The sequence below is a fragment of the Nerophis ophidion genome, linkage group LG02 (genome assembly GCF_033978795.1).
Source record: "Nerophis ophidion isolate RoL-2023_Sa linkage group LG02, RoL_Noph_v1.0, whole genome shotgun sequence".
Classification (NCBI taxonomy): Eukaryota; Metazoa; Chordata; class Actinopteri; order Syngnathiformes; family Syngnathidae; genus Nerophis; species Nerophis ophidion.
In genome coordinates, this window is record NC_084612.1 from 14,541,066 (window position 1) to 14,564,752 (window position 23,687).

Genomic DNA, 23,687 nt, shown 5'->3' on the forward strand with positions numbered 1-23,687 from the left:
TGAAATGATAATTGTGTGTCAGTGCATACATACATTTTATATTTAACATAAATCTGTGGAGTCTACATCAACTTCAGATCTATTCCCCATTTCAAAATGTTAGTTTTTTTTATGTTGTTTTTTGTTTCTTTTCCGCCCTTTTTTGTCAAATAAAACCATGTTTTTTATTGCAAACACACAAAATCTTCCACCAAAAATATTTTTCAAAGTGGAATATTTGATGTGACGTAATCGGGGTTGAGGTGGAGGGGGGTAGGGGGCACCGAGGGGTGTATATTGTAGCGTCCCGGAAGAGTTAGTGCTACAAGGGGTTATGCGTATTTGTTCTGTTGTGTTTGTGTTACGGTGCTGATGTTCTCCCGAAATGTGTTTGTCATTCTAGTTTGGTGTGGGTTCACAGTATGGCGCATATTTGTAACAGTGTTAAAGTTGTTTATACGGCCATCCTCAGTGTGACCTGTATGGCTGTTGACCAAGTATGCCTTGATTATCGATCTATTCACTTTTCCGCTCTCTCTTTCTCTGCCTCTCCTACACGAATATTGCTGCATGCGCACACCTTCACAATTTGTTTGATTTTAACCGCTCCCTAACCCTGGAAGTTCATTGAAAATACTCACAACCCTGACTCAAAACGCCGGGCAATTGAGACATTTAAGAAACCCCACCCGGACAGACCGGACAGCCCCGCAGCAAAAGTGGACGTATGGTCAGTCGAGTTTAAAAGCTCAGGGAGCAGGATACAGCAGACTTTGGGGGCAAAACCCAAATTATTTAAATTGGAGTAAATTTTTGCTTTTGTTTAGTTATTGTGCCACTTCATTTTGTTAAAAACTAAATTATGTAGCATTCATTACCACAAATGTAATAAGACATCTGATTTACAACAATACTCGAGAAGTATACATTTAATCAGAAAATCTTATTTTTGATTTAGTTACTTGCTATAAAACATTTTCAGTTCCTATTTTTATTGGGACTCAAAATCAGATCAAATCTGAGGCCCAAAAATCAGATGTGGATGCCAAAACAGTTGATCGGGACATAATGTACATAATAATCAAAGAGGACAGCACACTAAATACATGCATTTTTTTTATCCATTCTCATTGAGACACAAAAACAGGCAAAGCACACCTAATGCATGAGGAACTGGCTGGTGAGCGGCGAGACCGATGGTAGCGGTGGAAAAGACCAACTGCCTGATAGAGACGGACGCACAAACATTTAGTAGGAGTGAATGGACCAGCCAACTGACGGACAGAATTACAGAGAGATATATGGACAAGCTCTCAGAGTCATCTGTCTTTGGCAATTGGTCTGTCAAGTTGTACATTTGTTCATCCATTGGACGGACAGAGGTGTAGGCAGACAGAAAAGATGGCGTTGGACAGACCAACTGAAGGACAGACTAAGGAAAATCGACTAAACAAACTGATATAAAAGACTAACAGTAGTTAGTAACCACTACCTCTTGCCTACTTCCACATAGTCTAATCAACGACAACGATCCAAGTTAAGGAGTTGCTGTCATTTGCATAATGTACTACCAGTTGTTGTCAACCAGCTGTCGCATTGCAACATAGCCAGTCCCGTGTGTGCCGCGCACTAAGCAGCTCCCAGGCAAGGACTATTCATCTGCTAAGCCTCCAGTGGAAGTCTCCGTGCACACAAATCAGAGGCATGGGCACCAATGTGGTGAAACACTACATTCATCAAGAAGTGTGTTTGGGGATTGTTCATTTCCTGGTGCCAACGGCAGACGCCGACACCTCGGTGGCGGTGAGAATAAGATGGGTTTTATTGGAGGATTAAAAGGCTAGGTGCAGAGAGACAGGGCATGGGGCAAGGAGAGCGGTTAGAATGAAGATGCAGACACAGCCGTGCACAATACCGGTCCATTTTATGGCCCAGGTTTTAAGCCATCAGAAGGTCCAAAGTGCACTTAATATTAGGCTACAGGGCATATAACAGACTTTGAATTTGCGTTGATAAACCACAACATAGACAAAGTCGCTTTGTGGTGTGCAGCTATTTTAACATATTAGTACAGAAAATACTGTGAGAGTACAGTTAGCAGGATTAAGCAACAGTTTCCACAAAAGAGGTGGCAGACTAGGAAGGAGATTTTACATTTTGGTCAGGATCTAGAAATCCAGTGAAAGAAACAATTTATGGAATAGTCATCAATGTAACAGGAAATGTCCTTACTACCGATGAAACCGGAAATGGCTGCTCACTAACACATTAAATTCAACCACATTTTACCTACTAATTCGTTCGGACACTTGCTGTGAGTTAACAGCTATTTGGCGCTTCAGACCACCACCAATATTCATTTCCACACCACATGATTGGGGGAGAGCTTACAGCTGTTACTGAAGAAGGATAAAGAGAAGACTCAAGGCATAAAATACTATCCTCTCCTCTTCACCAACCCATCATCTCGTCCTGTTCATCCCTATCCGTTTGACGTCAACTTGGGTCCGACTGCTCTTCTTTGGCAATGATTTCGTACGGTTCTGGTGAAGTGGGGCTACAGCATGACTCGTCGTCGTGAGGCTCGCTCAGTGATGACGAGTCAAATCCTTTACCGCCGAAGGATTGTAGAGTGGTCTTGTTGGAGCAGAAGGACATGATGTGAAAGCACGACTGCACGCTGCAACACAGACGGACATTAATTAGTGTAGGCTGTTGGGAATACCATTTGACAAGAACAAAGTTAAGGGATAAAAGTTGTTAATCACACATGGGTGTTCTGATCTGTTATTGACATTGGTCTCATATCAGTAAAAACAAGTAGTGTATTAGATTATATCGGCTTATGTCAAAATTCTCCGAAGTAAGCATATCGATACAAGCAGTCCTGCAGTGTGTTTGCGTGTACAAAGCGCGACAACCAAATAGCAGCTGAATGTCCTCCAATAAGCACATAAGGTTAAGTCTTTTCTTGTATTTTAGTGAAGCAATTTACAAAAGGTTAAACATTGTAGGCTTTAAAGCAGTAGGCTACTAGGAGCTAACACCAAATGTACACAACAGCTAAGCACAACAAAACATACAAGCTAGAAATACATAGTAGGAAATAATTTTAGTTGTATGTATACATATACAAGCTTGTGGATGGCTAACCAAAGTGCCTTACTGCAGTGAAACTTGGCAAGGGACATGTAACCAAATGTTAATATTGCTGTATGTATACAGTACTTTTGACCCAGCAGATTTGGTCACATTTTCAGTAGATCCATAATAACTCCATAAAAGAATCAAACTTCATGAATGTTTTTTGTGACGAATAAATGTGTGCTCCAATCACTATCACAAAAAAATAAGTTGAAGAAATTATTGGAAAGTCAAAGACAGCCGTGACAGTATGTTTTCTACAAGTGTCTGTAAACTTTTGACCATGACCGTATAAGCCTTTTCTTGGTTTAACTCCTATCTTACTGACATGATGCAATGTGTTTCCCAAAACAATGGAACCTTGGAGTATGTGAAGATAACGTGGGAGGTCCACAGGGTTTGGTTCATGATGCGTGATATCTTACGCAAATACGGTGTTAGCTTTCACTGTTATGCTGATGACACCCAACTCTACATGCCCTTCAAATCCAGCAACACGCCAGATTGTAGTCACCCGGAAATATGTCTAAATTAAATTAAACAATGGATGTCCACTAAATTTTAGCAATTCAACGCTAAGAAAATAGAAGTGCTGATTATCATTCCTGCTAGACACCGACACCTATTTAATAATACCACCTTAACATTTGACAACCAAACAATTACATAAAGCGACTCGGTAAAGAATCTTGGTATTTTCTTCGACCCGACTCTCTCCTGTGATTTACACATTTAAGAGTGTTACTAAAACAGCCTTTTTTCATGTCAGTAATATCGCTAGAATTCATTCCATTTTGTCCACCACTGGCGCTGAGATCATTATTAATGCATTCGTTACATCTCGTCTCGATTACTGTAACGTATTATTTGAGTCTCCCTATGCATAGCATTAAAAAATTACAGTTGGGCTGCGGCTGCTACACTTTTGACAAGAACAAGGAAGTTTGATCATATTACGCCTATACTGTCTCACCTGCACTGGCCTCCTTTGCACTTAAGATGCGACTTTAAGGTTTTACTACTTACGTATAAAATACTAAACAGTCTAGTTCCATCCTGTCTTGGTCTCCTATGATTGTATTGAACCATATGTCCCAGCCAGAAATCTGCGTTCTAAGAACTCCGGCTTATTAGTGATTCCCAGAGCAGGCTCCAGTACTCTTGAATGCTCTACCGGTTACAAAGTTACAAACAGTTACAAAGCATTTAAGTCCCATCTTAAAACGAAGATGTATACTCTAGCCTTTAAATAGACCCCTCTTTTATACCAGTTGATCTGCCACCTCTTTTCTTTTCTGCTCTTCCCCCCTCCCCTGCATGGAGGTGACCAGAGATGTCGCGCTAGCTGCTCAAAGTCGGGACCCGGGGTGGACCACTCCTCTGTGTGTCAGTTGGGGACGTCTCTGCGCTGCTGACTTGTCTCCATTCAAGATGATCCCCTGCTGGCCCCACTACGGACTGGACTCTCACATTATTAACTAAATCCACTCGACATCCACAGCTGCGGTCCCCCCCGGGGGTTCTCATTGTGCCCATTGGGTTGAGTTTTTTCTTGCCCTGATGTGGGATCTGAGCCGAGGATGTCGGTATGGCTTGTGCTGTCCTTTGAGACACTTGTGATTAATGGCTATATAAATAAACTTTGAGTGATTGATTGATTGAACCATGTTAAAAACAACATTTTGGGTTCTCCCTCAACTAGTATTATTGTGGATGTACGTAATAACCATTTTATCTCCAAATGTTGATGGACAGTTTTTAAGCTACTTCCTCTATTTAGACAAGGGGTCTCAAACTCAATTTACCTGGGAGCCACTGGATGCAGGAACTGGGTAAAGCTAGGCCGCAAGAAAAGGTTTCTTAAAAAATCCAACATGCACTTTTTAATGAATTCACCTACTATAAATGGCTTTCCCGCCAGAATTGCTAGGGCAGGAAAGCAAACCCTCACCATTTTTACGGAAGACTCCTGAATTTCAGTGCACCTCCCGAGAATCTACCGGTGCAACCATTTTACTGAATTTGTCCCAATTTTCACCCGGCCGACATTAAGTACTGCCGTGAGTGCACTGCCTTTAATGTCCTCTACAACAGTGGTTCTCAACCTTTTTTCAGTGATGTACCCCATGTGAACATTTTTTTAATTTAAGTACCCCCTAATCAGAGCAAAGCATTTTTTGGTTGAAAAAAAGAGATAAAGAAGTAAAATACAGCACTATGTCATCAGTTTCTGATTTATGAAATTGTATAACAGTGCAAAATACTGCAAATTTGTAGTTGTCTTTCTTGAACTATTTGGAAAAACAGATATAAAAATAACTAAAAAACTTTTCGAAAAAAAATAAGTAATTCAATTATAATTAAAGATTTCTACACAAATAAGTAATCATCAACTTAAAGTGCCCTCTTAGGGGATTGTAATAGAGATCCATCTGGATTCATCAACTTCATTCTAAACATTTCTTCACAAAAAAATAAATCTTTAACATCAGTATTTATGGAACATGTCCACAAAAAAATCTAGCTGTAAACACTGAATATTGCATTGTTGCGTTTCTTTTCACAGTTGGTGAACTTACATTAAAATTTTGTATAAGTGTTATCCAACAAATATATATATATATATATTTTTTAATGTTTTTGATAAATCTCACCTAACCCTTAGCATACCTTCACATAGTGTACCATCTAGAAGAGAACTAGTGCTCTACAACTCGTCATTGCGCACTTAACACAACTAAAGTGACAACTCTAAATCATGTTGTGCGAGACTTGCTCCAATTGTCCTGAAAGTTTTGATGGTAGGTCGGAGTATTGGGTGTGAGGCAACTGTATGACTACCGCAGTGCTATTTCCGTCCCCTTGTGATGAAAAATTATAAAGTTTCACATGCTCTAGCCCTTCTCAAATGTTTGAATGCGGGTCGGGGTGCTAGGTGGAACACAACCTGAATGACTAATACAGTGCCTTATATCGCCTTCTTATGGTGAAAAACTATAACCGTAATAACTTCCTTACACATGCTTTGTCTGATCTTCCTGAAATTTTTGATGGTAGGTTGGAGTATTGGGTGTGACGCAACTGCATGACTCCTTACATATGCTCCAATCTTTCTGAAAGTTTTTCGATGGTAGGTTGGAGTATTGCGTGTGACGCAACTGTTCGACTACCGCAGCGCCGTTTTTGTCCCTTTGCGGTGAAACATTATAAAGTTTCACATGCGCTAGCCCTTGGAAATTTTTGGATGGCGGGTCGGGGTGCTAGGTGGGACACAACTGCATGAGTAATGCAGTGACTATATTGCCGTCTTGTGGTGAAAAATTATAACAGTAATAACTTCCTTACACATGCTCCGGTCTTCCAACATTTTTTGATGGTGGGTCCTAGAATTAGATGGAATGCAATTTCATCCTTGGAGTGGCGTCAATATCGCCTCCTTGAAAAATTTTAACAGTCGTAACTTCCTTCAAGATGCTCTTATTTTCCAGAATTTTTGATGGTGGTTCGGGGTGTTAGGTGGGACGCAACTGCATGACTACTGGGGCGCCATTGTAACTCCCTGGAGGTAGAATACTATAACAGTAATAACTTCCTTTCACATGCTCCGATCTATCTGAAATTTTAGCGGTGGGTCAGGGCATCGGGAAAGACGTGACCGCATCAGTCATGGATGCCTACCAACTCGTTTGAACCATAAAGTGCAAAGGGGAGTGTGCTCTTCCAATACTGTTAATATAATATTTGCGTGGGTTCCCTCCGGGTACTCCGGCTTCCTCCCACCTCCAAAGACATGCACCTGGGGATAGGTTGATTGGCAACACTAAATTGGCCCTAGTGTGTGAATGTGAGTGTGAATGTTGTCTGTGTTGGCCCTGCGAAGAGGTGGCGACTTGTCCAGGGTGTACCCCGCCTTCCGCCCGATTGTAGCTGAGATAGGCGCCAGCGCCCCCCGCGACCCCGAAAGGGAATAAGCGGTAGGAAATGGATGGATGGATATTTTATATTGTTGGAATACCAGTGGTAATTAAATATTATGTTTTACTATATGAAAGACAAATATTAATGTGTGCAATTAAAAGGCTAAGCTTTTAGTAAGGTTAGTATACAGTAAATAATAATTGGCAAAATGTTACTCGCAGTTTTGGTTCCAGGCATTGGTTTTCTTATATACAGGTTTGGCCAACAATTTTGATTGCGTGCTTCTCTAATAATCTTTTATCCCTAACAAAACATGCACCGGCAATGTATCCTGGCAACCAGCTTTGTAAAACTGCATATATAGAAGCTGTTTTAGGATTGTGTATTACTTTGTACATATTTTAATTGTTTACATAAGGTAAACAATTATTTGTATAAATAATAATTCTAGACAGAATCCATATAAACTCTGCATTATTATTAATATGGCAAAAACTAAGCTAATGTGTTGGTGTACCTAGTCTTGTGGCTGTTTTTTGTCGGTGGTTGTGATGCGTTCATCTACTGTAAGTGAAGAAAGTCCTCCTGAGCTTGCTGATCAAGGTTGTAAAGAGCTCTGACTCCTTGTTGATTTCATCCGCTAGTAACCATTGTACCACACTGACACAGCTATTACATGCAATGATGAAACAAACACTGCATTAAAATGCAGCATCAACTTACTGAGAGCTGGTGCCGTGAAGCGGTTCTAAGTGGCTCATGCTGCTGAAGTCGTGCTCCAGCACCTGGCGAGGTGTCAGACGTTGGGAGGCATCGAGCTCCAGCAATCCTTTGAGCAGCTCTACGAACTTCTGCACGTCGGCCGTCTTGGCAGCTTTGTTTGCGATGTGCCTGGTGTTTAAGATGCCAGGCTGAAACTGAATCAAAAGGCAAATAAAAGTCCCAAATAAAAACCGTGAAGCTGGTATTGACCCAAATATAGGACAACCCTTTTTCGATGAGAAAATAACAAAAAACCCCAAAAACTACATTATTCCAGAAAAAGTCCCCGTTCTGTGTGAATCACAGGAAAAAACGCTATGAAACGTGGACAACCAGTCAAAGAATTTCAGAGGAAATACAGTCTTATACTGCGATCAGGAGTAGTTATTTGGCGTTTTAGAGTAAGTGCTTACATGCAAAAGGCGATCAAGTGAGTTGAACTTCAATCGTCTGGTCTCTTTGGGGACCAAACTGGTCTCTTTCTGGTATTGGTCTGGTGTCTGTATAAAAGAACATGGTTATAGTTAGCCATCAATTACATTTAACTGTTATCCATTTCCATGTGGTTTTTAAAAGAAAAAAGTCAAAAGGAGGAACCCACCTTGAGCTTCCAAGCAAAGTTGTGTTCCATCTGGAAAAAGCAGCTGGTCTGTAGACCAGCCTCTAGAACATTATCTGGAGGCAGACCTTGAGTCTCCACAATGAACCTGATCTAAAAAAAAAAAAATAGTTAGGTTGTTCTGCAGCACTAATATACTACATAATCTGTTAGCAACTGCCGGGTTGCAACCACATGACCTAAAGTCACTTCCAGGTTCACTTGGTGAGCGAGGTCCAATAACTACTGTTTATTTACCTCTAGAAGTGGAGACTTTGATGTACGCCCATGTTTAACAAATGTGAGTGGATTCATACACACTTAAGAAATAAATACTTGTCTCTGAAAAGACTCAAATACTTTTCTCAAGTTTGAACGATATGGAAATATTATTGTACCATAATTATTTGCAAACGTGTATCTAAATCTGTGCGCGTTTAATCCAATTTGCGTGCGTGTGTACTAATTTGTGTCTGTAAATTAATCAGTGTGTGTATTAAGATGCGCGTGTGTATGCTTTAAATCAGCATACCAATGTTTTGAGTTGTCTGTCCCTAATCAGAAAGAACCCTCAACAGGCTGTCTACTTACATGTGACTGTTGCAACATGTAAAAGTCACAACCCTTTTCTTTGTGAGGATTATGTGTCATTCGTCACCTAATTGGGAATACATATACATCGGCCTCGTAATGACAGCGCACCATATACATTAAGTGATGTTTTATTATGTTTGTTGGCTCTCAAAGTCAGCAGTGAGTAATAAACAGTGATTGAAAAAAAAAAAAAAAAAAAGGATGCATTTTTTAAATTAATGCGCCGTGTTTGCTTAAAATGATCAAAATACGTAAAGGTATTAAAATTACATGTATACTTACATCATGTTTGCATTTTTTTTAAGGGCTTTATGGTGGAATTGAGCGGCTCCCAAAGGCTCCATTGTAAGCTGATTTGTGATTCCATGTATGTAATACATGGAATGCAAAAAAATTATAATAATAATATCCGTTGTCATGTCTTTTATAATGGTTGTGAACGATAGGCAAAACTAAAAAAACAGTTCCCCTTTAAATACTTTTCACACTATGGACAATTAAAAACAGAAAAAGAGACCTGAAAATGACGAGTAGCATGGTTATGGGCATGGTCGCAATGACGTCATCGAGTAATTTGTTATGATATGATTTTCTTTAAGACAGCTCAAAAATAAAATGTATACACTTAAAACAAATAAGTTTTTCATAATTACCATTAACATATATTGTTTTGCCATATTTTTAATTGTTGCCGCTTTTTGTACAAGGTACGTACATTGTTGAGATTTTTTCAAGCGTTTACAGACCTTTAATCACTTTTCTAAATTAAAATCTAGCAACAAATGAATCATCTTCTTATGGTGTTATTATAGAATTTAGAGACTTGACTTCTGTCCCATGATGTCCCTGACTAATGAGACTGAAGCAAGCATGACGTAACACTTGCTTCGCGCTGTTGCTCTAATTGGACTTCTTTTTAGAAGCCGCCACTGTCCTCTTATCATGTGCACATTTTGAAGGTACCTGTCCGCGCGGGTATATATGCAATATATATATAAAAATCACGTCCCCATCACATACATGCTGGCAACGCTCCAAACAATGGCTTGCTTTTCTTATGCATTCCGTTTCGGTAGCACGGTTTTCGGTGATCAAAGTCTTTTTTCGATGGTTAAGTCTTCACTTGTCAATAGCGCACAAATAATATGCAATTTTGTATCAGTTCATACTGTAACGCCCAGCTAATGTTAATGTTTTATGATTGTGTGGTTCGGATTTTTCCCATGTTTATTAAAAACACACCGTACCGTGCCCGTTTGTCATCATAAGATTGGTAATCAAAGTTAAAAATAGTGTTGGACTTTCTTTGATTTCTTCTGGGTGCTACATTATATTATATTACTTTAATTTGTTTTCAAGTACAAAAACTAATTTCAAGGTGTGGTTGTAATAAATATACAGTGACAATGCCCCACATTCAATTAGATTAAGGGGAACACTTGTGGGGGTAATATAGTTTGATCCTTGAACAGATTGTTTCTTCATTCTATAATTTCCTATGAGAAATTGAGAAAAATGTAAGAGTAAACGTATACTTACTTATACTTACCATGTCGTATTCATTTTTGCCAGGGTAGAGCAGAGTGCCTGTGTATAAAAAAGCTGCGATGCAGCCTATAGACCAGATGTCTATTGCTTCTGTGAAAGGGGCGCCCAACAGGATCTCTGGAGACCTAAGATTAGAGGGATGATCAACTGTCATTATTATTTTGTTTATGGACACAACATTTTTGTCAGAAAGCAAATGGAATAACTAAAATTGTGATCACTTACGCACTACAATAACTTTCTTTTGCTTATTTAGCTACTGGAGACAACCACAATAATAAACGTTGTTATATGAACACCTCTCTGACAGTCCAAATAAAAACTTTGTAGTAATATGTTTATAAGGGCAGATTTTTTTACGCAGCTTTTGGAATGCATCTCAATACATTGTACAATTTGACCTAATGTTCTGCGGCTTGGGTGTCATTTGCAGCACACAGCTTTTTTTTTTACTTATTGGCCAAAGGCATACTGTAAGAAATGAATAACACTTGTTCCAAAAGAAGATTCACGCACACAATTTAAATAGAGAAAAAAATAAATAAAACAGAGTTCTGTGTACAAAATAACATTAAAAGATGCAAGTGCCATTTTTTCACCGTTTCACATGAAAATCGTAATGCAGTATAAGTGGAAAACTTTAATTACACTAATCAATAGTTGTTATCATTAGTCTTGTATAAAATAACATTCAGCAATTCAACTTCCGTATGGACCAACTCCTCATTTTTACGTACATTTCATGATTACTATATGTGTGAATGTGGACCAATAAAAAAAAGTTTCTGTCTGCAAGTGGGCCCTATGGCCGCACTTTTAACATCCCTGTACTAGTGACTCACCGATAAGGGAGCGTCTGAATAAGCGAGCCCTGTTTGGCGGTGGACACGTGGGCAGCAAGGCCAAAGTCGATGACTTTAATTTTGTAGGGCTGCTGCACGTGGTTGACCAGCATTACATTCTCCAACTTGAGGTCTGCGTGGATGATCTGAGAAGCCTTCAGATGATCCAGTGTTTCTGCCAACTGAGTTACATATAAAAGAATAAAAAAAAAAACGTGAATTGAATTTCCATACCTGTCTTTAAGGGTCACCGGTGAACTGGAGCCTATCCCAACCGAATAATGTATAAGAGGTGGGTACCCCTTGGAATGGTCGCCAGTCATTTATGGGGCACATTTACCACCATGCACGCTGACATTCACACCTGAACAATTTAGAGTCTCCAATTAGTCTAACATGTTTTTGGCATATGGGAGGAAGCCTGAGTACCTGGAGAGACTATGCACACAAAGGGAAACCCCTGATCCTGCAAAACGAGATTTAAAGGGGAAAGGCAGTTTCATTTTATTTTGCCTATCATTCACGATCCTTAAGTGGGACAAGAACACATGTATTTTTGCATTCTAATTTGTAATAATTGGCTTGTTGTAGGTGGCGCTAAGTGGAGCTTCTAGACCTTCACCCCAAATCACACCTCACTCCAACCCACTTCTCCAAAGTGGGCTGGCTCAGGGTGGAGGACAGAGTAAAACAACTTGCACTGAGCCTAATCTATAAAATCCGCTACACCTGCCTGATACCAAAGTACATGTCAAACTACTTCCTTAACGTAAATGACCGCCATAACCACAACTCTAGGGGGAGGTCCACAAACCACGTTAAACCCAGATTCCGATCTAACACAGGTCTTAACTCATTTTCTTTCTATGCCACGTCAATGTGGAATGCACTCCCAACAGGTGTAAAAGTAAATGCATCTCTATATTCCTTCAAAACCACTCTAAAACAACACCTCTAGGCAACTTCAACCCTTTACTAATACCCTCCTCCATTCACATCCCATCTCCCCGGATTATAAATAACCTAATGTAAATAATCAAATGTATATACTTGTTCCTATGCTATCTGAAGTCACTATGTTCTTTGCTCGGTGTACATATCCTACCAAGTAAGACCTACACTGTTCAATGTCCATTTCTCTGTTGATGCAATTGTTGATGACTGAAGTACTGATATCAACCAAAGCTCCTCATTCCACCCCCGGATTGTAAATAATGTAAATAATTCAATGTATATACTATGATGATTAACCTGTGTGATGACTGTATTATGCTGATAGTATATATTTGTACCATGAAATGATTAACGTGGACCCTGACTTAAACAAGTTGAAAAACTTATTCGGGTGTTACCATTTAGTGGTCAATTGTACGGAATATGTACCGAACTGTGCAATCTACTAATAAAAGTGTCAATCAATAAATCCATTTTGGCTTTTTATCACTTTAAAAATGCATCCAAAAATACTCCATTTTACATATCATGACCTGAATATTAAAGGCCTACTGAAATTAGATTTTCCTATATAAAGGGATAGCAGGTCCATTCTGTGTGTCATACTTGATCATTTCGCGATGTTGCCATATTTTTGCTTAAAGGATTTGGTAGAGAACATCGACGATAAAGTTCTCAACTTTTGGTCGCTAATAAAAAAGCCTCGCCTTTACCGGAAGTAGCAGACGATGTGCACGTGACGTCACTGGTTGTAGGGCTCCTCACAACCTCACACTGTTTATAATGTGAGGCTCCAGCAGCAAGAGCTATTCGGACCGAGAAAGCGACAATTTCCCCATTAATTTGAGCGAGGATGAAAGATTTGTGGATGAGGAAATTTGGAGTGACAGACTAGAAAAAAAATAAAATAAATAAGTTAAAAAAAAAAGGCGATTGCACTGGGAGCGATTCAGATGTTTTTAGACACATTTACTAGGATAAATCTGGGAAATCCTTTATTTTTCTATTGTGTTGCTAGTGTTTTAGTGAGTTAAATAGTACCTGATAGTCGGAGGGGTGTGTTGATGCCAGTCTCTGAGGGAAGTCACGGCTGCTGCAGCACGACAGAAGCTTCGTTGATCTCCGGTAAGAGGCGACTTATTTCCACAATTTTCTCACCGAAAACTGCCGGTCGACATGTAGTCCGGATCCATGTTCGCTTGACCGCTCTGGTCCATAGTAAAGCTTCACCTCCGGGAATTTTGAACAAGGAAACACCGTGTGTTTGTGTGGCTAAAGGCTAAAAGCATCCCACCTCCACCGTTCTACTTTGACTTCTCCATTATTAATTGAACAAATTGCAAAAGGTTCAGCAACACAGATGTGCAAAAGATTCAGCAACACAGATGTCCAAAATACTTTGTAATTATGCGATGAAAAGAGACGACTTTTAGCTGTGTGTGGTGCTGGGCTAAAATGTCCCCTCCAACCAATTATGTCACAAACGCGTCATCATACGCGTCATCATTCCGCGACGTTTTCAACAGGAAACTCCGCGGGAAATTGAACATTGTAATTTAGTAAACTAAACCGGCCGTATTGGCATGTGTTGCAATATTAAGATTTCATCATTGATATATAAACTATGAGACTGCGTGGTCGGTAGTAGTGGGTTTCAGTAGGCCTTTAACAAAGTATTGGCAACATTGTTATTATAAGCCGTTTACGCAAACAAACTAATTCTAGCCGCAGTGGCGTGTTTAAGGGGTGCATGTGCAACCCTAGGTGCCACCCCACTCAGAGGCGGAACGATTGTGGGCCTTTACAAACATGCAACCCTAGGTGCCACCCCACTCAGAGGCGGAACGATTGTGGGCCTTTACAAAACCTAAGTCATTTTAGTTACAATATAATTTTAAGTGTTTGCCATCATCTTTTTTTATTCAACCGTGATTCTATTTTTACTCAGTCCGGTTATTTATTTGTTGTGCAAATACTCAAAGGCACACTATGTAATATTTCAAAGTATTCGGTTGACAGCAATGCAAAGAGTGGATTTGAATGAGGACCTAATCAGTTTAAATTTAAATAAAATGTTAATGAATCTTACAATTTTTTATTACACTGTGATTCTAGTTCTACTCAGTCCACTAAATGTATTTGTTGTGCAAATACTCGTAAAGGCACACTGTGTAATACTTTAAATTATTCTGTTGCCAAAAATGTAGAGAGTGCATTTGAAAAAGGACCGAATATGTTTAAATGTGAATGAAATGTTTATGAATGTTACAATTTTACTTCATTACGGGAGGAAATTTGACAATCTTTATTTAAAATGGATCGCTATTAGTTGCTGCAGAGTTAACACTAATCTTCCTGGGGTCAATACAATAACATCATCCGAATAAAATCTCAATACATACATACATACATAGAAAAGACACTCAATAACAAAGGATGTGCCTGTAACATGCTATACATAAACAGTACTACAATCCATCATATATAAAATAAAGAATACAATGGAATAAAAATCTTAGTGTAGTAGCTTTTTAAGCTTGTTTGGAAAAGCCCTTACATTTTTTGACACCTTTAATACACGAGGTAGCCTATTCCACTGGGAAGCAGCTCTGTACAATACAGTTTTTGCTTAGCACATGTTCTTGCTCCTTGTACTACTATGTTTCCATTAGTCTGTTACTAACACATGATATTTTAGAGTGTAAAATTATTGATTTTGTTGAAGTATGAATAGTATAAAAAAATTGCTGGCAGGTTTTTTTAGTAAGCGCTTATGAACATATAACCATGATAGGTTGTGGTGTATACTGTCAATATTAGTCCACAAAGTGGGCATTTCTGCGCGGCCTTATTTTGCGTAAGTTGGAGCTTTTTAATATATTTGGAGCACATGCAGAAATCACGAAGCAATAAATGAGATGAGACAACACCAATGACTGTAAAACTTGTTTGATTGAAAAATCAGTCACAAATTAGGCACAATTTTGAATAACAGAAACAGTCCTGCCAATTTTAGACAAGCATGTTTATATTACAAGACTAATTCAATTGATAATTTATGGTTAACCCTAGCAGCTCAGTTTCATTCACCTGCTCCAAACAATTAAATTTTTAAAGTAAGTGACAAGAGTCTGTCCATTTTTGTATGTATGTTAATGGCCCAAAATCATGTATTTTGTTTTACTGTTATTTAGAACACCCCCATTACTGTCAACAATCCTGGATAAACCGTCCAGTTCACTTTGCAATACATCGTAGTAAAGTATTTGTATTTTGCGCCAACTGTTGCAAGTTGTTGTCTATGTACTGTAATAACTCTATGCTTCGCAATATTATTTAATGTTAGCAATTGTCTGACAAGAAAATGAAGTTCATATTTGCCGGTGGTAACCGTGGTAAACTACTATGGTAGGTACGGCTGCTCCTGGGGTAGACTTGTTTTAAGGGGGGCCACCCCTGAAAAATAGTCTGGACACGCCACTGCTTAGCAGTGCCATGATCACAGCAAGCTAACTAGCTTGTGCAGCATTGACATACTGAGCTGCTGCATCATGATGATTGCCCGTTAACTGGTGAAATTTAAATTGTAGATAACAAATCTTGCCTCTCACGTGGATATCAGAAGGTTGTGGCCGTAAACCAAGAAGTTGGTCATCTATGGCTAGGCCTGGAGATGGCAAAAAAGACACGGCGCTGGCTTTTTTTTCTAACCCCTAATGTGGATTATGATTAATTCTTCTAAACAAGATATGAACATCCAATCAGTCAGCATCTCAGTAAGAGAATACATTGTATAGAAAGCGATTTGATTTATTATGTGTGTTATCTCTTATGCGACTCTGTCATGATTAGTATCGTATTTTTCGGACTATAAGTCGCTCCAGAGTATAAGTCGCACCTGCCAAAAATGTATAATAAAGAAGAAAAAAAACATACAAGTTGCACTGGAGTATAAGTCGCATTTTTTGGGGGAAATTTATTTGATAAAACCCAACACCAAGAATAGACATTTGAAGGGCAATTTAAAATAAAGAATAGTGAACAACAGGCTGAATAGATGTACGTTACTCGGAGACAATAAAGGTAATTATTATTATATTATTATTATTATTAAGGATTTTGAACGATAAGACAATTCCAATGCAGTTCCCATTTAAATGTGGCTCTATAGACGAGTGTTTTATAATCTTTTTGGAGCAAACTCGGCACATTTTCTTCATTAAAAAAAATCCAAGGAGACAGTATCCCATCCTTGTCGCCATTGTTGTGTGCCAAACTTGACACTTATTAGCAATCTAAGCTTAATAATACACCAAAATACAAAGCATATTGTCTTTTTCTGCCTTTTATTTCCGCTCTTACTTTGTCCACTTCCAGGTGTCCAACACACAACACATGTCATCATATCCTGTGTCCACCGCCTATAAGTTCCCCTTACAATGGTTCCGGTATCGTCCTGTGACCCGGGTAAACCATAAATGACAGACACCACCACCAGAAAATGTTAAAAATGAAACGCAATAGCCTATATTAGTTTAGTTACTATAGTTTATTAAACAGTTTTACATAAACAGTTGTACATTCATAAATTGAAAAAGTTGCAGAACGAAAGGGTTTAGGCTGAAATTGAACACTTATTGACAATATAAAGTTATAAAATAGCAGAGGCAATTGTTCAATATGACTTCAAACCATTACCATCATTAATTATCTTGTTTCATAGTACGCTTACAAAACAATGACCGGCTGCTACCTACTAGTCCCCAGACAGCACAGACAGTCTACAGCAGCACATTGTTTGCGGATCATAATTAATGGTTTGCAAAACATTTATTTCCGACCAATTAGGTGAAATTGCATAATTTCCCACGGCACACCAAACACTGTTCACGGTACACTAGTCTGCCGCAGCACAGTGCTTGAAAAGCACTGCTCTAGACCAGTGGTTCTCAAATGGGGGTACGCGTACCCCCAGGTGTTCTTGAAGGTATGCCAAGGGGTACGTGAGATTTTTTGAAAAATATTCTAAAAATAGCAACAATTCCAAAAACCTTTATAAATATTTATTTATTAATACTTCTACAAAATAAGAATTTAAGTTCATAAATTGTGAAAAAAAAATACAACAATGCAATATTCAGTGTTGACAGCTAGATTGTTTGTGGACATGTTCCATAGATATTGATGTTATAGATTAATTTTTTTGTGACGAATAGTTTAGAATTAATTTCATGAATCCAGATGGATCTCTATTACCATCCCCAAAGATTAAGTTGATGTTTACTTCTATGTGTAGAAATACTTATTTATAAATGAATCACCTGTTTATTTTTCAACAAGTTTTTAGTTGTTTTTATATCTTTTTTCCCCCCAAATAGTTCAAGAAAGACCCCCTACAAGTATGAGCAATATTTTGCAATGATATACAATTTAATAAATCAGAAACTGATGACATAGTGCTGTATTTTACTTTTTGATTTATTTGTTTGATTAGGGAGTACTTGAATTAAAAAAATGGTTCACATGGGGTACATCACTGAAAAAAGGTTGAGAACCACTGCTCTAGACCAGTAGTTCTCTTTACTTTTTGATCTCTTGTTTTCAACCAAAAATGCTTTGCTCTGATTAGGGAGTAGTTGAATTAAAAAAAAATGGTTCACAGGTGGTACATCTCTAAAAAAAGGTTGAGAACCACTGGTCTAGAACAGTGGTTACCAACCTTTTTTCAGTGATGTACTCCCTGTGAACCATTTTTTTAATTCAAGTACTCCGTAATCCGAGCAAAGCATTTTTGGTTGAATAAAAGAGATAAAGAAAAAAAAATAGCACTGTGTCATCAGTTTCTGATTTATCAAATTGTATAACAATGCAAAATATTGCTAATTTGTTGTGGTCTTTTTTGAACTATTTGGAAAAAATATATAAAAATAACTGAAAACTTGTTGAAAAACAAACAAGTGATTCAATTATAAATAAAGATTTCTACACATAGAAGTAATGATCAACTTTAAGTGCCCTCTATGGGGATTGTAATAGAGATCCATCTGGATTCATGAACTTAATTCTAAACATCCATCCATCCATCCATTTTTTACCGCTTATTCTCTTTGGGGTCGCTAGTCCCTATCTCAGCTGCAATCGGGCGCATTTCTTCACAAAAAAAGAAATCTTTATGGAACATGTCTTGAAAAAAATCTAGCTGTCAACACTGAATATTGCATTGTTGCATTTATTTTCACTGTTTATGAACTTATATTCATATTTTGTTGACGTTTTATTCAATAAATATATGTATAAAGGATTTTTGAATTGTTGATTTTTTTAGAATATTTAAAAAAAATCTCACGTACCCCTTGGCATACCTTCAAGTACCCCCAGGGGTGCGCGTATCCCCATTTGAGAACCACTGCGTTAGACTGCAAGCCTGATGTGACAATGTCATTGTGCAGCCAATTAAAAAACACAAACAGATGGTGATTTTCAAGAACATACCTGATAGACAATGGGCCTGATCTCCTTCAGCTGCAGCGGTCTGAAATTCCGTTCTTTAATCAAGTCATATAGACTTTTGTCCAGAAGCTCAAATTCAATGCAAACATGCCCTGTGATGCTGAATATGCTGTTCCATTGCACAAAGTGGCATTTGTCAGCATCCATCTTTTTGATTTTCAGCAGGGCCAGAATCTGAAAAAACAGTTTATTCCGATTTTTTTTGATTGATTGATTGAAACTTTTTTTAGTAGATTGCACAGTGCAGTACATATTCCGTACAATTGACCACAAACCACGTTAAACCCAGATTCCGATCTAACACAGGTCTTAACTCATTTTCTTTCTATGCCACGTCAATGTGGAATGCACTCCCAACAGGTGTAAAAGTAAATGCATCTCTATATTCCTTCAAAACCACTCTAAAACAACACCTCTAGGCAACTTCTACCCTTTACTAATACCCTCCTCCATTCACATCCCATCTCCCCGGATTATAAATAACCTAATGTAAATAATCAAATGGACTTCTAATGTATTTACTTGCTCTTATGCTATCTGAACTCACTATGTCCTCTGCTCGCTGTACATATCCAACTAAGTAAGACCTACACTGTTTCAATGTCTATTTCTCTGTAGATGCAATTGTTGATGACTGAAGTACTGACATCAACCAAATAATGTAAATAATTCAATGTATATACTATGATGATTAACCTGTGTGATGACTGCATTATGCTGATGGTATATATTTGTACCATGAATTGATTAACGTGGACCCCGACTTAAACAAATTTAAAATCTTATTCGGGTGTTACCATTTAGTGGTCAATAGTACGGAATATGTACTGAATTTTGCAATCTACCAATAAAAGTATCAATCTTTCAATCAAAAAATAATGGTAACACCCGAATAAGTTTTTCAACTTGTGTAAGTCGGGGTCAACGTAAATTAAGCAATGTTTATTTATTATAAATACATACTTAAAAGCAGATACTCTTACCTCATATATGGCCCGTTTGGCCGAAGTGCCGTGGTTCTTGATGGTTTTCACCGCCACCGTCTTATGGTCAGTCGTCTTCCGGCATTTGACAACATTACCGAAGGCGCCTCGTCCGAGCACTGACAACACGTCGTAGCCGGATGATTTAGAATGAATTCGGGCTCCGGGTGAAAACTGATTGTCCCCTGAGCCAGAGGAGTCCATTCTTGAGGGGACCGAGTGGAGGTGGAGGTGGTGAGCCGACAGTACGCCCGGCTCTTCTGTCGAGGACATGGGCGCCGCAGTCAGCTCTCCACCCACAGAAGACGCGTTCTAATAAATACACCGTGGGTGTGGAAAGCAGATTCGTCTTTCGGGTGCTTTATGATTCATATTGCTACGTATCATAATCGTCAAGTGCACGGGAACAAGATGATATATTTTCCGGAAGGGGCCTCAAAGTCCTGCGACCTACTCACCGCTTGCTGTCCACTGGAGCCCGCATGACGCAGCACTCGTAGCCGGGCTCATCCTGTACTTGCTGTCTGTGACGAACCCGGGGCGTAAGTATTTCACAAGTTACACGTAGCGTGGGTAAACTCTTTTTTGACATTGAATCCACGAATTTACGCAAACGATGGCGTGAAGTTTATGTCGGTGGGTTATTTTTTTATTTTTTTTAATTAATGGCACCTGTGGCGTTAGCATCAGCATTAGTATGTCCTTTAGCATTAATTGGTAGCATGTTGATATTTTTCTTTTTAAAAAGCAATACAATAGTTTTTTGTTTTTTTTTACCTTTATGGCTTTCCACAAAGGGTCTCATGAATAAAAATGTTTGAAATAAGTTAGGGCTGGGCGATATTGCCTGTTTTTAAAATCGAGATATTTTTAGGCCCATCCATCCATCCATTTCCTACCGCTTATTCCCTTTCGGGGTCGGGGGGGGCGCTGGCGCCTATCTCAGCTACAATCGGGCGGAAGGCGGGGTACACCCTGGACAAGTCGCCACCTCATCGCAGGGCTAACACAGATAGACAGACAACATTCACCCAATAGGGCCAATTTTAGTGTTGCCAATCAACCTATCCCCAGGTGCATGTCTTTGGAAGTGGGAGGAAGCCGGAGTACCCGGAGGGAACCCACGCATTCACGGGGAGAACATGCAAACTCCACACAGAAAGATCCCAATCTTGGATTTGAACCCAGGACTGCAGGAGCTTCGTATTGTGAGGCAGACGCACTAACAACCTCTGCCACCGTGTAGCCATATTAGGCCATATCGCGATATCCATCCATCTTCTTCCGCTTATCCGAGGTCAGGTCACGGGGGCAGCAGCCTAAGTAGGGAAGCCCAGACTTCCCTCTCCCCAGCCACTTCGTCTAGGTCAGTGGTTCTTAACCAGGGTTCGATCGAACCCTAGGGGTTCGGTGAGTCGACCTCAGGGGTTCGGTGGAGATCCTTTTTTTTTTTTTTTTCTTTGTCATGAAAAAGGGACGTTTTTGTCATGAAAAAGGGACGTTTTTGGTGCACTAATTGTAACTGTATATTGTGTTTTTTATGTCGATTTAATAAAAAAAATAAAAAATTATATATATATATATATATATATATATATATATATATATTTTTTTTTTTTTTTAAATAAAAATTAATAAAAAATTATTCTGTGGCCCGGTACCAATCGGGCCACGACCCGGTGGTTGGGGATCACTGCCCTAAGGTACACGCCTGTGCAAATGCACACTGCTCACGCGTCCTCTGCGCACGGCAAATCTAGGCCGCGCACAAAATCGAATAGAAAGATAAGTGCATAACAGTGTGCACGTCTGCCGTCGCTCACATGTGCGCCACTGAATGCTCAAGGAGTTTTGGTGTTTGCTCACACATATGAAAAATTGGAGGGAAAATTGGATGGAGCCCCTGCTGTTTTTATTGGGAATTAAGTCTTCCTTCATTGGTTACCAGATCCGCACCTTCTTTCTCGTACGGCTACGTTAGCAGCTAACGTAAGCCACGCCGCTACCTCTCTGCGTGTATGTGACGTATGTAAGAATGTGCGCCTGCTTGTCTGTGAGGAGAGATAGGTAATAGTGACAAGAGCCTGAATGCTCGCAGCTAAAAGCTACTGTGTGAGAATGTATACTCGAATATTAGGATGTAGTCATTTTCTATATCGCACAGAAACAAACCCGCGATATATCGATATAACGCCCAGCCCTAAAATAAGTCATAATTTATTATTTTTTTCATTTAACGCTTGAATCTCGAGATCAACTTCAGGTCTGTCTATCGTTATAACATTTTTTTAAATTTAGTTTTTTATGATTATGGCCTTTATTTCAAAACCCTTATTTATATGGCAAACACACAAACTATGCAACATTTTCCCCCAAAACATCTCAAAGTGGAATATTTGACGTGAAGTAATTGGAACCCGTAAATAGGTTTAATCAATTGATTGATACTTTTATTAGTAGTTTGCACAGTTCAGTACATATTCCGTACAATTGACCACTAAATGGTAACACCCGAATACGTTTTTCAACTTGTTTAAGTCGGGGTCCACGTTAATCAATTCATGGTAATAATTCATGCTCAATAATTAATAACAATAAAAACAGAATAAGTGTTGAAAATAAGCCAAATGTATATTTATATATTTTTTACTTTTAAGGCTTAAGTCTGTAGATCTCTTGATTATAAGATTTTATAATTTTTTTTCATACTTTTTTGTTTGTTTAATGCTCTTTTTGTGAAAGAAAACTTTGTTTCGCACAAAATGTGCAATATTATCCCCCAAAAATATTTGAAAGGGTAATTGTTCCAGTGAAGTAATTAGAGCCTTCAGCAGGTCAATAACAGTCCGAATGGCAGCTTTGTGTTATTAGTGTCAACATTGCAGCTTTTTCATGTTACATGTCACTGTTTACTGTTTTATTACACTCTTTTATGTTTTAAATTTTTATTATAGTATTTTTTAGAATGGGCAAACAAAGCACATATTTGTCATGAATATTGTCCAGGATAAAAGGACAGATGCCCTGCCATAGTGATGGAGTGCTTTCCACAAATCCAAAACAGGTGGTAAACAGTCTCTGGACGCATGTTGCATAAGGTGCAGGTAACATCAATGTCCTTCTTGTATCTAACCATCACAGTCTTTACAGGGTAATAACGATGAATGATTTTGAAAGAAATCTCTTTGATGTTGTTGGTAAGTAAATACCTAGGAAGAGACCATGTTTTGACCCAGCAGATGTCATTCACAACATTATTCCAGAGCGCAATTACATAGGAGACAGACACAATCATATTAGAATACGCTGTGGATTTTTATGTTATTTTTTTTCTGATTGAAAAAAAGTTTCCCTACAGGAGTGTCAAGTGGATCGTTCACAATTGTTACAGAAGAAAGAGGAAATGAGTAAGCCCTGTAAAAACACCTGATGGAATGGCATCAAATACAATAGCAAACTGTTTGGGAATCACAGGGATCTTAAAATGGTGGAGAAAGTGTCACAGAAGCTATCAATGAGACACGTTGACGTGACCGACAGGGTGACTTCAGTACGAAGGTATGATGAGGCAAAAAATGTGTTATACTTTACAAAATTTAAATAACGAAAAAGGGTAGTTAAGGCGATTAAAATATACACCACCTTCTATTTATGTAAGTTACAGGTCGTCTAAGTGACAAGTGCCGTCTTTGAGTAACTAAAAACTTTATGGCGTGATTATAATGTCACAGAAGCCATCAATGTGACTGACGTGACGACTTTGGTACGAAGTTATGGTGAGGCAAAAATTGCCCTACAGCAGTGGTTCTTAACCTGGGTTTGATCGAACCCTAGGGGTTCGGTGAGTCGGCCTCA

At 38.7% G+C, this 23,687-nt stretch overlaps 1 protein-coding gene across 2 annotated transcripts; it reads right to left on the bottom strand.

The window, feature by feature from the left end:
• Window positions 1-1,082: 1,082 nt before the first annotated feature.
• Window positions 1,083-20,885, bottom strand: LOC133537092 (homeodomain-interacting protein kinase 1-like). 2 transcript variants are annotated; one of them, XM_061877954.1, is made up of 9 exons: window positions 20,291-20,885; window positions 19,833-20,092; window positions 18,832-19,023; window positions 11,386-11,567; window positions 10,545-10,668; window positions 8,405-8,515; window positions 8,217-8,303; window positions 7,765-7,958; window positions 1,083-2,659 (listed from the first exon to the last, which is right to left on the bottom strand). In XM_061877954.1, exons 1-9 carry the CDS (start codon window positions 20,340-20,342, stop codon window positions 2,476-2,478), a joined length of 1,386 nt encoding a protein of 461 aa, XP_061733938.1. In that variant the 5' UTR covers window positions 20,343-20,885; the 3' UTR covers window positions 1,083-2,475. The 2 variants fall into 2 exon arrangements, with proteins under 2 accessions (XP_061733938.1, XP_061733945.1); XM_061877961.1 differs by having other exon boundaries at window positions 19,833-20,144; window positions 20,291-20,881.
• Window positions 20,886-23,687: the final 2,802 nt, after the last annotated feature.